At 37.9% G+C, this 18,815-nt stretch overlaps 1 protein-coding gene across 2 annotated transcripts; it reads right to left on the minus strand.

The window, feature by feature from the left end:
• Positions 1 to 3,746: 3,746 nt before the first annotated feature.
• LOC149027464 (thylakoid lumenal protein (Mog1/PsbP/DUF1795-like photosystem II reaction center PsbP family protein)) lies at positions 3,747 to 18,157 on the minus strand. Of its 2 annotated transcripts, XR_016174563.1 has the most exons (6): positions 17,398 to 18,157; positions 16,911 to 17,014; positions 16,383 to 16,494; positions 15,976 to 16,203; positions 12,397 to 15,871; positions 3,747 to 5,306 (listed from the first exon to the last, which is right to left on the minus strand). XR_016174563.1 is itself a non-coding variant. In XM_089162725.1 (5 exons), exons 1-5 carry the CDS (start codon positions 17,732 to 17,734, stop codon positions 15,807 to 15,809), a joined length of 846 nt encoding a protein of 281 aa, XP_089018851.1. In that variant the 5' UTR covers positions 17,735 to 18,157; the 3' UTR covers positions 3,747 to 15,806. The 2 variants fall into 2 exon arrangements, 1 of the variants encoding a protein (XP_089018851.1); XM_089162725.1 differs by having other exon boundaries at positions 3,747 to 15,871.
• Positions 18,158 to 18,815: the final 658 nt, after the last annotated feature.

Here is an 18,815-nt window from a genome sequence, read left to right on the forward strand (position 1 = left end):
CAAATGAACATCAATTAAGTCAGAAAAGAGAGAAATACCGATGCAGATCCTAGGGAAGAATGGTTGCCATTGAATTCATCTCAAAACAGCCCATATCATAAAACACCTCAACACCACCCCCCCCCCCCAAAAAAAAAAAAGGTAATTTTCATCTGGACCCCCTGAGGTTTGATCTATGTCATTTTTAGTCCAAAGAAATGAATACTTTGCATCTGCCTCCCCTGAGGTATCCAATAAGGTTAATTAAGGACAAATTGTGCTTTTTATGACCAAAATACCCTTATATCTATTATTCCGTAAGATTTGCATCATATCATCACAATTAAATCCAACGGTGAGAATAAAAAAAGGTATTTACATCTTATAAATTTATGAATTATTAATGTAAAAAAATTATTAAATCTTTAAACCCTAAATGTTTCAGCTTCCTTAACTCTCATCCCCACCACTACCGCCATATCATCCCCACCACTACCACCACCGTCACCGCCACCTCCAATGTCCAGGAAGCAGATTATACACCACCACCACTACTACCACCACCACTGCCGGAGCCGCCGATCATCAATTCAGGAAAGACAATTAAAACACATCCTACACCATAATGGTTCAGGAAAGGCTTGACTGGAGAAGTCTAGAGAGTAGAGAGACTGGACTACTGAAGAGAGGCATTTTGAGTCTTCGTGTTTGACCACCAAAACAAATTAATTCGTTTTATTTTTAAGCCAAACCAAAACGAATTACACCCACGCCATTAACACGGATAAGAAAGCTTTCGTCTTCTTCAAGCAACCTCCCTTTAAAACCATTTACTTAACTCTCTTCAGCTGAACCAGAAACACAAGAGACGAATCTGATAATATAGAAGAGGAGTTGTATACGAACTGAGAAGCAAACCATATTTCTACTACTTCTTCCTACTCCGACGCCATATCTCTAGCTTCATTTTGTGGGTCTCCTTCTCCATCTCCATCTTGTTCTTCACCGACATCACCTTTCATGGTGCGGTTTCAGAAACCATGGAGTAGTTTCAGGTCTTCCAAGAATGAGATTTCGGAACCCAGCATCTCGAAGAGGAGGAAGAGACCGACTATGATCGACATTCCAGCTTCTGATTGGAGTTTAATAGCTTCCAATCCCGTTTTGGCGGAGCTAAAGAGGGAGATTGAATTCGAGAACGATGGGTTTTCTGTTTACTGTAAGAAAGGAAGGAGACAAACCATGGAAGATCGTTATTCTGCTGTCTTTGATCTACAAGGAGACCCCAAGCAGGTATGTTTCGTTCTGTCCAGCTCTACTCTTTCCACTCATCTTGTATCTTCAAAAGGAAAATTGGAAAACTTTAATTAGTCTCTCCCAACATTTAATTGAGCACTGAGAAATATGGGTTCAGTGAGTTTAAGTTCTAATAGATACATGTTGTTTGGTTTCTTGTTTTAGGCTTTCTTTGGTATCTTCGATGGACATGGAGGTTCAAAAGCTGCGGAATTCGCAGCAGAGAACATGGATAAGAACATAATGGTGTTTTAATTGTCTTTCCTGAACTGATGATCAGCGGCTCCGGCTCCGGCAGTGGTGGTGGTAGTAGTGGTGGTGTATAATCTGCTTCCTGGGCTTTGGAGGTGGCGGTGAGGGTGGCAGTAGTGGTGGGGATGGGAGTTAAGGAAGCTGAAACATTTAGGGTTTAAAGATTAAATAATTTTTTTACATTCAAATATTAATAATTCATAAATTTATAAGATGTAAATACATTTTTTTATTCTCACCGTTGGATTTTAATTGTGATGATATGATGCAAATCCTACAGAAAATAGATATAAGGGTATTTTGGTCATAAAAAACACAATTTGTCCTTAATTAACCTTATTGGATACCTCAAGGGAGGCAGATGCAAAGTATCCATTTATTTGGACTAAAAATGACATAGATCAAACCTCAGGGGGTCCAGATGAAAATTACCCAAAAAAAAAACAGAAGAAGAAGAAAGAAAGCCCATAACTGAATCTCATGAAACCCATTCTTGGTCCCCCTTGAAAGCCCTCATTCATTTGAGGCTAAATCATACATATAAACATATTGATTGAGAGCCTATAACAAAAATTATAAACATGATTAAGAGCATGTAGAGAGAAGGGAATTGCAGGCATGGTGGGAGATCTCGCAAGATATCTCACTTTTTCAAAGTGAGACGAGATGGAGATCGAGAGCTGAGAGTTGGGATATCTCGCTACATTTCACCATATCTCGCTACATCTCGCTCGTTGGAACTCTCAATTTTTGCCGATCTTTTACAGATTTCGGCTGGATTTTCACTTGCAACTACTCTTAGCACATCTACAACATCGAAGGAAGATCAATCATTCTCTGCTTGTCTTATGAACTTATGATTTAATGACTTATATAGAACTTCTATAACTTCTAATGGTTGTATAATTTTATTATTCTATTCTTGAAAATTGAGATTGTGATACTCATATAGATGAAATTTTTAATGACATTTAGGTTATTTGATGCATTTGATACACTTGTTTTCATTTATATACCTTAAAGGTTCTATATTACATGTGGTATAACCTTGCATTCTCTAATCCTACAACATTTCGATTTCACACTATGGGTAGACTTAGAAATCATATTTAGGTTTGTTTTCTAACCAATCCAAGGCCACCAATGTGTTCATAGGGCCTTAAATAGGCTGAATACCAAGTTTCAGCCCAATTGGGCCCTAAAACCCACCGAGATGAGCCACCAAGTTGATGCCAAAAAATTGCATATCTTGACTGAGATCTCGGTTTTTCAAGGTAGCGAGATCTCACTCGAGAGCGAAATCATCTACCATGATTGCAAGGAAGGAGAAGGAGAATGCACAACCAGACACTCTTAAAGATAGAACTGAAACTTCAATACTTTTTTTTTTTGGGGGGGGGGGGGGGGGGGGAATGACTGAAACTTCAATTCAATTCATTGTCTATTGTTATTTTTTATTATAAACAAACATATAAAGGAAATAACAAGACTACGAAAAGAAACAAATAAAAGGCTGAATCTAATCATTAATAATTAATTAAATACTAAAAAAATAAACTAATTCCAACTCTTGTTGGACCAAAACCAAAGGACTGGTTCTTTTTGAGTTCAAGTCTCCACAGCCTAGCACGCAAGTCTAACCAGCTAAGTGATACAGCATCAATTCATGTTGCATTTGGTCTTCTAATCAATATTAAAGAAACTTTTAACCCCTCCCCCCAAAGGCTCTTGCATGCGCGCGCATGTGTGTATGTGTGTTGGGGTTGGGGGAGGAAAAACAGGAGGGGGTTTGTGTTAGGGGAGGTTAGGCCATCATAACTTAGGTGCAATTTTGAAGTGAAGTGAAGGTCAAAAGGATGGAACAAATACCTATTGCTGGAGACAAAATCCAAACTACCACTTCCAGGAGTCAGTGGCTGCCCTCCTGGGGTGCCAGGTAAGGGCAAGTAAGGGCTTGGAGCACTTGCTGAAAAAAAGAAGAAAGATACACGAGTTACAAGCAAGTGGAAATGGTTAAAAGGCAGTAATTTTCTTTCAACTACCATATGCTGGGCTGCTTTCCCTTGGGTGTTCCAGCTTCACTGAAATTATCCCCAGGAGTGTTGGCCAAAGCTGAACCAGGACTACGTGCTTCATAAAGCTGATGAGGCTTGTCCTGGCTGAGGACCAGTTCCAAACTAAAAGTTTTATACTGAAAAAAGGAGAGGGAGAGGGGGGGGGGGAGGGAAGAAGACAAGAGGCTACAGTCATCACATCATTGATCGAAAACCAAAGGATGAATCTTCACCGACCTGATAGTGGGAACTGGTTGCCCAAGAAGCAGGATTTCCATCTTCTCAACTCTCTGTGGTTTGTTTTTATCAAATAGTCAAGCTGCCTTATTATATTGCACCAAGATGAATTTAGATTACAACAAAGCTACGAACATTATGCTACCTGGTAATCTGACATACATGAAATTTCAACAAAATATACACTAAAAACAAAGGAAAACTGTAGACCTGGAAAAAATATTTCAAAAAAAAAAAAAAAAAAAAAAAAGAAAGAAGAAGCATTAGCATCTACCAATAAAACATCACCTTTGAATTCAAAATGAAGAACCAAAGTACCAGACATCTGTACTGCAGCTGGCCATGGAAAGCTAGATAACGACAAAATCTGCAACATTCATGTATACAAATGCAGTGTTATTGTTATCTAGTCTTCATATAAGTGCCATTCTCATCCTCAAGCTGAATTGAGAAGTTTGCTCTCTGATACATGAATTAGAAAGCCACCATCCACCTTAGGTGAACCAGTACATTTATTAGATTCTTCAGATCATTCAGACTCCAAGTGCCATAAACAACACTAAGCAATAGGGAGCATGCTCAGAAACCCCAGTCAATAAACAAAGATGCATTCTATATTTGCTGGCATGTGAAAACCAAAGCTGAAAGCACTCAACCACCTTATGTTTCATGCATATAATGGGTGCATGTGTCAAACTCTAGAGTTAACTAACAGAACTGAGAAAATTAAGAATATGCATGCTTTTTTACCTAAACGCCTTAGTGTCACTGGCTCAATCAATCAAACCAAGAAAACAAAAAGAAGAAACAGCAAAATGGAGTATAGAGTAAAAATAACAGATATTCATACTTCCAACAGACGGCTCCCATATTCACATTGGGTAGGAAATCTTGAAGGAAGATATATATAAACTCGCAACTACTTGTTCAGAATAAGGGTGGTGAGCGGGGGAGAAGCAGCACCAGAACTGAAATTGTTTCTCAACAGTAAAAAAAATTCTGAAACCCAGAAATGATTTGTAGATAAACCTTCCTAGGCTCATTGGTGGGTAAGGATTCCAAGCTCGATCCCTCATAGGCATTCTCATGCCACCATGTATGTATAGCTGAACAAAAAGATTCAGGAATACAAAAATATAGTCAAAAGATGTAACGCCCCAATCTCCATGTAAGGAGAAAGTCGTTATTGATCAAGGATCAACGTTACTTAGGTAGTGAACCAAAATACACTAAGAGAGTTTCCACAAACAATGTGAATAATAAAATCCACCAAAACTACAAATGATCGCAGCGAAAAATATTCAAATATAAATCAAAATACTTCCATGAATTGTCTCATAATTTTAATGAAATCCAAGTAAAGGTCTAGAATCCAAGATTTACAACTAATAGGAAATTTCAATATTTATCTATCCTAAGAGATGTAGTAGACATGATCTTAATCTTCATCCTCCGAATATCCATCATCCCTCTGATCAAGTCCATCATCTGTAGAAGTAAGGGGTAAGTTTCGGGAAGAAACTTAGCAAGTACAACCTAACACATATCAACAATTTCCTTTCTTTTTATATGTAGTATTTCATTAAATAGAATCTTATACAAATAAAATTAACTAACAAGTATAAATGAGAAAATAAAGTCATGACATGCCCAATGATATGAATGAGACTCAATGATGCCAAGAAGAAAGAAATAAACCACACCCTCACTGGTCTAGGGTCGATAGGATGCCCCATGCCGTTACATGGCCTGCGGGCGTTACACAACCCAACATCCATCTACCCTAACCCAAATGTTTCCAAACTCAATGTATGTTCCATGCCGTTACATGGCCTACGTGCGTTACACAGCCTTAACATACATTATCATCCAAAAACACAACTATCATCTCACATGCATACATGGTCTAAGATCGATCGGATGTCCCATGCCGTTACATGGCCTGCGCGCGTTACACAGCCCAACATCTATCTACCTTAACCAAATGTTTTGGAATCAATGTATGTTCCATGCCGTTACATGGCCTGCGTGCATTACACAGCCTTAACATACATTCTCATCCAAAACATCTACTAACTCAACATCACACATAATGCTAATATGACCATGACATGTCTTGATGAATCATATGCAAACAATGCAAGATCATATGAAAATGATGAATTTTGGATATAGTCCATTATAAAATCAATGCATAATACAATAATAAATAACCCAATAAAACACAAATATAAAGATACATTCATGCTTATAGAAAAGATTAATAAATTCAAGGGAGAGATTAGTTATTGATAGATCATAATAATTTCATAAAATACAATCTAAAATAATACATATTTATATACTCAAAGACAAGATACTAATAAATCAAGATAGACAAAATTTAAAACGTATTCATACTCAAAATCAAATTATTAAATCAAAGAAATAAATCATATACCAATAAACTATGTAAATCAAACATCATATAAAACATATTAATAATCAAGATAAGTTATAAATTCAATAAAAGAATCAATCACTAAGAAGTCACGTAAAACTATAAATTAGATCATAGAAAAAGAAGACAATAACATATTGAAATTATGAAGATTGTACTTACCGTGGAGAAATCACAAAAAGAATATCACCCTTAGATAGAGGGCCTTCAACGCTCTAAATTATCTTCTTCTTTTCTCTGCACCATTGTCTTTCTTCTCTATTCTTGCTTAACCAATATAGGCTCTCAATTCTCTTGTTTAATATACTCACCATTAACTCGACATTCTCATCATCTTTCTTCTCTCCCCTCAATATTCCTCAAGATTCCTCAATACTGTCTCTTCCTAAACTACACCTAAATCCTTCTAAACTCCACGTTTCTTTCACCATCAATTTCTCTCTCCTCTCAATATTCCCTCCTCTTACCATTCATTTCTCTCTCCTCAATATTCCCTCCTCCTAACCCCCACGATTTCATCAACCATCTCCTCCTGAATTCCCACGTTTTCCTTATATTCTCATACTTAGTTTCTCTCAATACTTGATTCCCTCAATATTGTATTCCTCTTTTTATTTGATTACATATTTTATCTCTCATGCAATATTTGATTTGTCTTTTATTCCCTATTTATGCATATCTCCCTATTTATGCAATATTTTCTTTATCATTTAATCATTCTTTTATTTATGCAATGTTTTTGACTTCCACGCATGAAATCCCCAAGATTCTAAAGTAGATCCGGATGGGGTTAAAACAATATCAAAATGTGTAATATAATTTATGTAGTATGAGGCATTGAACCCTGGACCTCTTTCTTTATTCAAGGTCCTTGTTCACCGTCTAGCTAATTCTCAACCTATGATTGAATTTAGCAAATAAATCCTAGTAACTATGTTAATCCCATACTAGTTCGGCTTATAACGGTAATTATTTGAATATAAATACAAAATGCCAAGATTACCCCTATGTTTTAGTTGCGCGTGTTACAAAAGAATACAGGGAGAAAGAGAATTAAATTATAAAAGCAACACTCACTCATAGGAGTCATATATGGATGTAGGCAATTACGTCATGGATGCATGGGCATTCTTCCCAGACCATACGGAGATGTTTCGCTGGCAAAAATGGAACAGTTAGAAAACTTAGCTTCTAATCCAAAGCCCAATGGACACAGGTCACTAGATAGTATACTGGAAGGAGTTTGGAACAGTGGCAGTATCAGAAATTGGATCATGTCAACTGCATAAACAAGAGCTATTTTGTCAACCGAATTGAGCAACCAAAACCACATATACACTAAAACAAGGAAGAAATTTCAATCGAAAGTAAAGTTCCGACCCGAGGGAAGTGTAAGATATCTAGGTTTCCACTGAAATTTTGGTCGAAACCAGTGATTTTTTTCTTGAAGTTTCAACCTTCAGTTTCGAGCCTTATATGGACTTAAAATGATCTGGATTCTTGTATCCTACCTATTTCAAGCATAATAATAAACACAATGGAACTACTAGTTTACCAAAAAAACCATTGAAGAGGTAACATTCAAGTATATCGTATATATGAGAAGAACTGAGAATGTTACCATATAGTATATATGAGAATAACCGAGAATATTACCAAGTACAAGTCTGCTGAATACATGTCTCCATCTTCCCTTTGCACCCCATACAAATGACAATACACGTCCCATGACATTTGCTCCATATAGTTGTCAACATAATCACAACTGCAGCTCTGTATATGGCCTTCATCTACATGCCTAAGATGTCCTGATGGTGGGAAGTTGGGAATCTCCGAATAAGGAATTGACTCAACTTTTGATGGAAGGGTTGGTGTTAGTTGTGGTACAGAGTAGAAGATCTGTTTAACAAACAAAGAGACACCCTAGTCGTCAGCAAGGGTAGAGACACTATAAGCTCCATAATGATAATAAGGTTCCAATGGCTAACTTCGATAGGTGACAATGGGAGGAACACCATAAGCTCCATAAGTTCCATGACCATAAGGCTCCACTGGTGGCTGCCTTTGAGTCTGATAGTCAGGAGGGACACCATAAGGTCCATAACCATAAGCTCCATAAGTCGACCCAATAGAACCAACACTCTCCACAACAGTATCATATGAGGACTCTACGGGCTTATTCCATCCGGATCCTCTAGAGATGGAGTCTATGGATTCGTCTATGCTCATTGATCTCATAGAGCCCACCAAACTCTCCGCATCAACCGGATGGTAAGACCCATATGATAGAATGTCATTCGTGCCATATCCATGTCGTCTCCCCTTCGGCTTCCTCGAATATGTCGACGCAACAATTTTGCTTCGAGATGCAGCTCCACTATGGTCTGAATCCTGTGCCACATGGGTGAACCTTTGACTCTCACGTACCGCCGGTGGCGGTGGTGGTCTGTCCCTAAGATCAGCTGAATCCTAATCATGAGGTCCAACGCCCTCCTCATCCCATCCATCATCATCATTATCATATTTGTCTTCATCATTGGGGGATGCCTAAGTCGCATCATCCTCAATGTCGCACTAGGCAATCAAATCCTCACTGTGGGTGGATGCACTAGGGCGTGGCACAAAAGGACAGACAAGCATTGCATGTGCACTCCCCTCTTGGGCCATTAAGTCCACCACATCAACCCCCATCTCCTCTACAATTTGTCTACTGGGACGACCTCCCTTCTCATCTAGCAAGGGCTCTCCATTGTCCCTGATCCAGTCAACTATTGGGTTATCATCATCATCCATCTCAAATATGTCGGCCAACTAGAACACATTACTCTCTCTGTCCATCCCCTATCTAATATGATCCTCCCTCCGTCTCATATTATAGTATAAGTAGACAAGGTCCTTTAGACGCTTCACACCCTAATCGTTATGCCTCTTTGAGTGGATGAGGCTGAAAGTGCTTTAATTTCGCTCACACCCAATGTCAAAACATGTCTAGGAGAGCAATTTGCATGCAATCGTACTCAAGTGAGATGAATCAAGGCCAATTGCAACCACCATTCAATTACAACCATAGACTACAACCATAAAATATAAGTAATTAAATATATAATGAATTAACTTACCCCCAAGGGCTGTTTCCAATTCCGATATGGTCACGAAACGACCAACACTCCCAGTGGCATCCCTAACTACCTTCACCTATAATATATAAAGAAAAATACAATAACTAGGTTAATATTAATAACTTAGTATAAAACTATGAATTGTGAATATCAAATCACAATCTCACCTCCATAAGGATGACTACCTATTTAGATGGATCTGGTTCCAACCTCTCCACTACAGTTTGGACGGCATCTATCAAATCTTGCCTAATCAAAAGCATGTCCTTATAATGGTACTTGAGATTTAAATAGTACGCTGTGTAAGAAAAAGCAAAAATAAAAGGGAATAATCAATAATGAAAATTAAATTGATTACTAGACTTAACAACTCACCAACCTTATGTAGTGGATGTTGCAACATAAATTCCCATCTAATTTGGATAATGTCGAGGATTTTCTTATTACCATATAGGTAGACTTGAGCAACTTGTTGCTTCATCCTTTCTATTGTAACCCATATGTGTGGTAGAGTAGGTCTTCTCTGTTGATCTACCATCTTCAACACATGCACCACAGGCTCACGCATCTTCACCACTATTGTCACATTATTCCAAAATTGTCATCAAGTATGGTCAATTGTGCTCTTCTTCCTCCTAAGGATGAAGAGCCCTCCTAGTTAAACCACTACTCTGATGCAAACATGCTCTTAAGGCCAGTCTTCTTACTCTCAAAGCTTTATGGTGTTATCCAATTGGTAGCAAATCTAGTTATACCAGGCCTCAATAAGTCACCCTGACACTTTTCCCTCTATCATCTTTAATGCATAGGAGTGGTTATAGATGAAGGTGTTAGTTGTCAAGCTTGCTTTATGGTCTTCTTCACAAACTTGACATTCCCCATGTCCTATAACATTAGGTCAATGCAATGAGTAGCACATGGAGTCCATCAGAGCCTATATCTATCCATCAAGGCATCGATATACAATCATAAAGTGTATATGTAATGTAATATGTATTTAAAAATTAAAATTAGTATTAGAAGTATAAGCATGTTTTGATATCTAAAGTTCTCCATCATCTTCAACCCAGCTTTCTTGCAGTTGGAGCCATTATCAGTCACGATTTGGATCATGTTCTCCACTCCAACCTCCTTCACCACTTACTTCAATAATTTGTAAATGTATTTTGCATCCTTCTTCTCACTAGATGCATCGACTGACTTGAGGAACACTATCCTCCCATCACAATTCAACATGAAATTAATGAGGGATTGTCTAGTGGGACCAGTCCAACCATCAGCCATCATAGTCACTCCATAAGGAGCCCGCATAGGCTTTACTCCATTAATGTATTAATTCAAGTCATTTTTACCCTTAGGCAAATAAATATTATATATCTCATGTGGGGTGGGGCCCTATACACCACTCCCAACTCTACCTATCTCCTCAATCATATCATTAAAGTAGAGCCCTTGGGCTATATGTGATAGAATACTATGGTACATAGCTCATTTGGAGAAAGCCATCCCCACTCTCTCCTTCACACTCCCCCACAAGTGCTTCAACTTTCTCTACTTTTTCTCAAGCCTCCTAAATAGCGCCAGATCATTACGAAGAATATCAAGATTCGAATCTGTAGGATGTGCTAATGAAGCTCAGCCCCTTGCTGGGGCCTGTGGGATAGGAATCTCCTCCCTCACACTCTGACTCCTCCTCATAGGGACTTAGGAGCTACATGTGCCTCACATACCTACTAGCTCTCTAGAGGACCGAAAACCCATAGCCCTTTGTTGCCTCCTCATGTCATCAATCATCGTCTACTCCCTACTCATCATCATTGCCCTCCTCATCTGTGCGGACTCTAGGTCAGGATCACATCCATACTCTCTTGGCTCCTCTAGATCAAAATCTTGTTCTCCTGGCTCTGGAAGGTCATCTAGGCATGCATCCTCGAACTCCTTCCTCAGTGCTCTCCTCTCTTCCCTCTTTTGCTTTCCCCCAGCCAAGTAAAAGGCCATTGTTTTCTTGACCTCTGTGGGCACCCTTTGGCATCCTACTATATCCCTACTTCCCCCAGCTAAATACACCTTTAATCTAGTGGTCCCACCTCTTCCTATCTATTTCTAGCAATAATTGCACTCTCTTCTTCCTATCGGCTGTCAGTGGCCTCCCGTGTTGCTAGACTATATCTGACATCTTTCAAAAAGAGTATCTGAGCCAAAAAATGCACACTAAGTATCTTAAAAAGCATTACAATAAACTCAAAAAATTACATACATGCTCCTATAAATAATCTTCTATTTTTAAATGTATAATAGAAATTAATTATTATTTTTAATATTTAAATAATTTTTAAAAATATTTTAATATTTTTCAAACAATTAAAATTAATAATTAGCGACAAAAAATCTGATTCAACACCATCACAGCATCGATGAAGTGATGGTGTCTCACATTCATCAATTTGAAGCTCATACATGAGGGTATACAAGCGTATTTTAGAAATATACACATTTTAGAAATCATTTTTAAACAGAAAAATACAAAAAAGTAGCAATATGCAAAAATTAATCTTAACTTCACATAATCACAGATCAACACTCTAGATAAACATACTTTAATTTGAAAACAATCTAAGTTGATTTGAGCCATAAACAAAATAAAAATAAAAAATGGAGAACTTTGTTAACTCACATTGTTTGATTCTTAAAAACCCAACAATGGAAAAGCAAATGAGGTGAAATGAAGGTAGAATCCAAGAGAATGAGAAAAAATTAGGTTTAGGGTCAAAATCTTAAGGTGTAGAATGTCAATCGAAACTAGCAGAACCTGCGAAATTTTGTGTCGTTTCGACCTAAAAATTGTACCGTTTCAGTCGAAATAATTAATTCCAACGGAAAAACTGCAATTTCGTTTCGATTTGAAAAAATGCAGAAATTTTGCTCGAAATTTCGACAATTTCAAACAAACTTTTTTCCATGCACTAAAATAAAACCAGACATTCTATTAACCAAATTAAACTTGTCTGACGCTTTTTACTTGTGATTCCAATTCAATCAGGACTGCTTGACCACCTGACATCTTTTACACGCCCGTGGTACCCCTTAAAGGCTCCTTTTGAATTTAAATAGTACTACCCACTAGAGAATTATGTCCTCTACCTCCTCTATGTCTTCCTCCACCTGCAGCACAGTTTATAGAAGATAACATAGGAAACAGTTAAATAAATATATAGACAACTCCCATAAAGCAAACCTTTTCTTAGCATTTCTATTGGAGACTGTATTATATATAAGTGCAACATATAATCAACTTATACACAATTAAAGAAGAAATAATATAGGTGCTCAGTCAACTTATACACAATTAAAGAAGAAATGATATAGGTGGTCAGTTAATCTGTAAATATAGATATATAGACCTGCACATAGGTCACCGGTTTAACTCCTGAAAAGTGAAAACATCTTTGGGAACAGGGGTGGGACTGAACATTTGACCCTCCCCAAACCCAGATAAACATAGGAGCCTTGCGCAATGGGTATACCCTTTGTTATATAAGAAAACATTCAGTCTAATAAAGATCCCCTAGGTAGTCTTCTTGGGGACTGGATGACATGAGGTGAAGCCCAGAGACACGAATCTTGACACGGAATCATTTTGCAAAATCAGTAATCTAGAAACTAGCTGCAAAATATCCTACTACCATCAGAGACAAAAATAATAACCAGTTACCCACTGGCTAAAGAACGGGAAAAGACAAAGCTAAAAGCACCTACAGTTCCATTGCTGTTACCACGAGATCCACCAAAAACTACACGACTGAGACTCAGCTCAGATATAAACAGAATGCACAAGGCGATGGCGATCATAAATGAACAATATTCCTCTATATATGTGTTCCACAGGTCCTTCCTTTCCCTAATCATACCAATGCAAGATATTCATCAAAAACACGAATAACCAACTTATGTTTCTAATACAATCATGGTAATATAGCATACAAATATGTTCATCTCTAAGAAATATGACTGGTCAAATAAATTTAATTTTCATGAGATTTTTTTATTATTATTAGGAGCACAGAACAAGCTTTCTAACAAATCCAAGATTGTTAAATCTATTTTATATTAAAAAAGTTATGTTCTGAACATACCTAGTTCAGTCTCTGCAAATGCTGTCAATATTGTTCCAAATGAAAGTATTTTTGTAGACATCAAATTATCAAAACAAATTCAGAATACCTAGTTCAGTCTCTGCAAATGCTGTCAATATTGTTCCAAATGAAAATACTTTTGTAGACATCAAATTATCAAAACAAATTAATTTATTGTATTGCACTTCTGGTTTTTAGCTATGCGTGACCATATCAAGATTTAAAAATCTTGACCTGGCTACTAGTTTGAGCAGCTAAATCCAATATTACACTACCCACTCTCAGTACAGGGACTGAGTGGATTTATATTAACATTCATAGCAAACAGAAAATGGGAAAACAAACAACCATTCCCTTCCCCACCCCGAATTTTTATATTTATCTTTTTTCACCAAGGGGACGTGATGGATCCAGTCCGTCCAAATTCTATATGAAGACCATCTTTTTTTTCATTTTTTTTGGCGCCCCCCCGGGGGAGGGTGAATGAGAACCAACTTTTGTACCTCTTAACAATTAACATCTGAAAAAGACTTGAGAACCAGATAGGAATTGAAGCTGGAAACTTGGAACTTGCTGAACTAGCACTACTTTTGGTTGGATCTCTATTTCAAGTTTTCAGGGTGTTCATTATGATCTTTGCACCCAATTTTTACCCCAACTGCTCATTCATCTCAATTATTATTTGTATCATCTTCTTCTGCTTCACATATTATTCTCATCATCAGCATCACTCATAACAGGGAGAATCTATTCTCAAAATTGAACTCCCAAATGGATTATTCACTCTTCAAATGTTGTCAATTGATGTAACCAAAGACTTGATTTTCTCAACCAAAAAATTATTTGTCAAATTATGAAAAAGAAATCTAACAAAAGAGAACTAAGCATTAAGTGTAACACAAGTTTCAAACTTTTAAACCTTAAAATGCAACCACCATCATGAATAAAATAATCACTCACCTAGATTTACCTTTAAGTTACTGAATGCAAAACTAAATAACCAGTTCTAAAAATTCAGGAAACCCTTTTGAGAGAAAAGGGGAATGGGGCAAACTGAAAGACCCAAGTAACCCATAGCACGTAAGGATCAAAATGGAAAGAGCATACCATCATCCTCAGCTTCCTCCTCTTCTTCATCATCACTATCAACAGCAACTTCAAGATCTAAGAACTCTAACCCAGCTTTCCCATGCTTATGGCCACCACGATGATCATCAAATTCCTCCTCTTCATCTTCTTCATCGTCTCCTTCCTCATCCTCATCCCCAATAGATGCATCACCAATAAATCAGATCTCTGCCACTTCTTTGCTGTGATCACCATCATATTCTTCTTCTTCATCTTCTTCCTCCTCTTCATCAGGGTTAAATCATCATTGACTCCCCTAGAGGACATGGTTGTAGTACTTTCACTTGGTGTCCTATATTCTCTGGTCTCGATCTAAGAATCAGAAGTTCATTCACCTAGAAAAAACAGAGTTGCAAATTCGAAAGAGAGAACTTTACTTAGAGCTCACTTTTGTACCACTTCGAAGAAGAAGATGGAGAAACAACAGAAAATGAAGAGGGTGTCGTATTGGGGTTCAGGTCCTCTTAAAGCTGGCACCCTGTAAAACAATCTTTGTGGTCCTTTTTTTATTTGGCCATGTCGAACCCATAATCTAGCATTACCAATAAACCTTCACAAAAGTGAGCCACCCTTGCAGCTTACAGTATTTCCTTTTTTTCCTGGTTCCCCTCTCCTAAGGTATAACTGATCACGAGACTGTAGAAGCAACTTACACATGAGAACACCACAGAGATCCAGAATTCCAGACCCTAGAACTGGGTCAGGCTTGAATGCTTGATGCTTAATTGGGCCATGCAGATAAAGGTGTTTATCACAGGGGGAAATGCATCCCATGTCACTAAATCCATCAATCAGGTACATGTTCAGTCACTCAACGAGTGTAAATCATTTGTCTCTCAACTTTCTTTTTATAGCCATTCCTAATTCACAGACCCCCTCAACAATTAGCACAAGAAGAAATAAACTACAGCATGAAAGAAAAGGTAAATGAACAAAAAATCAGCCCATGTTAAACTTAATGCATTCAAAACTAAATCTAAAACAAAGCAAAAATAGTTGATTCAATACAAGCTACTTGTACCCATATCCAATTTGCCTAGTTCTTCTGCAATTTTACTTTCTATACAAACACCAATTACTTTTTTTTTTCAGTTTTCCAGGACTGACATGGTCATGATTTCTCAATTGAATGGAATTCTCCAATGTCAGTGTAACTGTGTATGTACTGTCAGATGACACGAAAGGAGTCCGCAATCCGTTTCAAGTCTAGATAATGCCTCTTCCATTGAAGACCTACAAGAATCATAGATGAAAAAAATATATTTTAGCTCTTAATTGTGATGGCCGGTCATCATTTCGATGTTGATTGTCATGTGGTGCAGGGATAAGCCTTTTACCATTTGCAGTCACATTGAACAGGTAGAGCCGATTGCCAGCTGCAGTAGCAGTAATCAGAACATGAGGTGGCTCCAACTCAAATTGGTAGTACGTCCTCCCAGAGTGTTGTTCTACTCCCATGTTTAAAACTTTGCCCTCCACATTCTCCCCAATTACTTCTGGTCCAAATGCATTTATCACTTTATCTGGTGGTCCAATTTTTTCAATTGTTGCATCATCACCAATATCTGTAGATCACCACATGATAAACAGCAATCCCAAATCAATCACTGAATTCTAATTTCCAAAGAGCAAGTCAAGTCTTAAAGGACATTTGCGTCACAAGCTAGCAACCAAGTCTTGAGTGAGTTTCTACGAACTTGAACTATGTTAAGAAAGGTTTGCAACAAGAAAAGGGACAACTAACTGTCTGAAAATCTGAGAACAGGTGCAACAACGACAAATAGACGCCCTTCCTTGGAGCTCCCAAATCTCAAGTCAATCTCTGTCCCACCAAGATCTGCTATGGAAACTGGAACCTGCACAGTGGAATAACCTCTCAAAAGAAATCAAGCATCTATATCTTGGGAAAGGTGAAAAACAGATTCGTTGGTCCTCGTTAGGAAATAGGAAATGCTACAGGTCTGAAATGAAACATCTGGTCTGGCACATTAGTGACATTTAAGAGGCAAGGATTAGCCATCTAAGCAATAATTGCCAAGTCTGGTGGGACGGATGAAGATTATGATTTGAACCTCAACATTTCTATTACATACATGAAAAAATAACTCACCAATGGAAATGCTGAATTTGAGATAGCAGTTTGAAAAAAATAACTTCCCCTACAGTTTGATTTTTATTCCACTGTAATCTCAAAAGTATTACCTGTGTACTCACCAATGTACTTTATCCTAACTTGAGTTACAGTTTTTAGTGCACTGAACAAAAATATTACCTCTTCCCAATCTTGAGGAACTGAAAATGTGTATGGGATAATTGGGCTCCATCCAACACCATGCCCTCCAGACTTCTCATCTGGTCTGCGGTATGTCCTCCAACCTGTCTGAGCAAAAACAGTTTAATCTGAGAACACAATGAAGAGTCGAGTTGTCCTGATTTTATATTAAGCGCGCTTGCACACTTTTGACATAGAACAATGATCTTGGACCCATATCTTTACAAGGAACAAGTCGGGAAAAATCTGTTGTTTGTTTTCTTGCTTCTATGCTTGTTCCTACTTAATAGAATAGGGCTCAGGTTTAGAAAATTCACAAATCAGGATCTATCAATGTGCCATCAACTTCAGATACATTAGACAGGGAAATGGTGGAGAAATGGGCTGCTGTGAAATTAAAAAAGAGGCAATAAATATTTTAGCGATCAAATCCAGATATAAAGGCACAATAATACAACGGAAAGTATGTGGGAATTTGAAAACAAACCTTTATCATCTGGTTCAGATAGTCCAGGTATCCTCCCCGCCAGAAGGCCTTGTTTCACTATAGCTAACCCATTTCCAGGAAAACTCAAAACTGCAACAGAAACTGAAGAAACCACAGCTGATCGTCTAGTGAGAAATGAAAACTTGTGGTCAGCATCCTCGTCAAGAAAGCCGTTTCCCGTCGAATCCACAGTAGTTTTTGGAGCTGAAACCTTCTTTCGTGGAGAACACTGAACACGTGTGGAAAGAGGCCGAAATTTCTGTTCAGACTGTAGTATCTGAGGAGACTTGTAATCTCTCACCGGAAACCAACACCTGCTAAAAAGGGTTGCGCTCATTATTTCGAATATACAAGAAGTAAAGCAGTAGCCTAGGGTGTTCACAGTGACTTCAGGAGCAGGTCAGAGATTGGAAGTCTGATATCTGTTTGGTTTTGCGGGAGGTTTGAGACGGGCAGTTTGCTTCAATAAGTTGGATTCTCCGAGTTGGAACTCTGAAGAAGGGTATATTTCAGCGGATGTGGTGTATGAAGCTTGACATCTGGGATGATGATAGTCCACTAGTCTGGGGGAACTCTCTGGTCCATAAGATTTGGGGTATGAAATCTCCTGCTGATCCAAACGCAATTGTCCGTTTTCTGCTTCCTTCCTTAGTTCCTTTTGATGGACTATTTAGTACAGAAGTTACTAACACTAACATCCAGAGCAACAGGCGAAACAGACCTACTTCCTCATTATTATATCCAACGCTTATTAATCATCTAAAGTTTTTTTTTTTTTTTTAATTACGCGATCTTTATTATTTTTTAGGTAAATTAGTGACAAGTCACTATCATCTCCAAAATTACAGCTGGATAATTACAAGACATCTACTGTTAAATTATGTGAAAGAATCTTCTTTCTATCCTGGCAAAAACTGCTCACCACTGCCGGAAATAATTCACCGCCGACAACGACCAAACCCCCTCTCGCCGGCGACCACAACCCACCCCCATCTCTCTCTACAAGCGTAGATCTGACCCCTTTGCATACTCTCACTCTCTTCTCAGGTCTCCATTTTTGTTTCGCAAACGAAGAAATCGGAGATTAAAGATTTCCAGAAATCCTGACTCGAATATCACAGCTCATCGAATCGTAGGATTTTCGCCGGCATTTCTTCTCCGGCAATGCTATCTGCATTTATTAGACGATTTTGTATCTAAATTTAGTTGCAGAGACGAAACCCGAATCGAGTCTTCGAAGCTAAAGACTAGGGAAATCAGATTTTTCTTCCTCTTCGTGTTTTGATATTGTGATTTGTTTCCATGGAAGGTGGTAAATGAAGGTGAGGGGTTAGCTTAAGAATTTCCCCCTTTTAGCTCTGAGTTTGAGTTTCTCAGTTTCTCTACCTCTTTGTTTGAAGAACTGAACAAAGAAGAGG

Source organism: Hakea prostrata, chromosome 1, assembly GCF_041222555.1.
Source record: "Hakea prostrata isolate BN-2017 chromosome 1, UWA_Hpros_2, whole genome shotgun sequence".
In the NCBI taxonomy this organism is placed as follows: Eukaryota; Viridiplantae; Streptophyta; class Magnoliopsida; order Proteales; family Proteaceae; genus Hakea; species Hakea prostrata.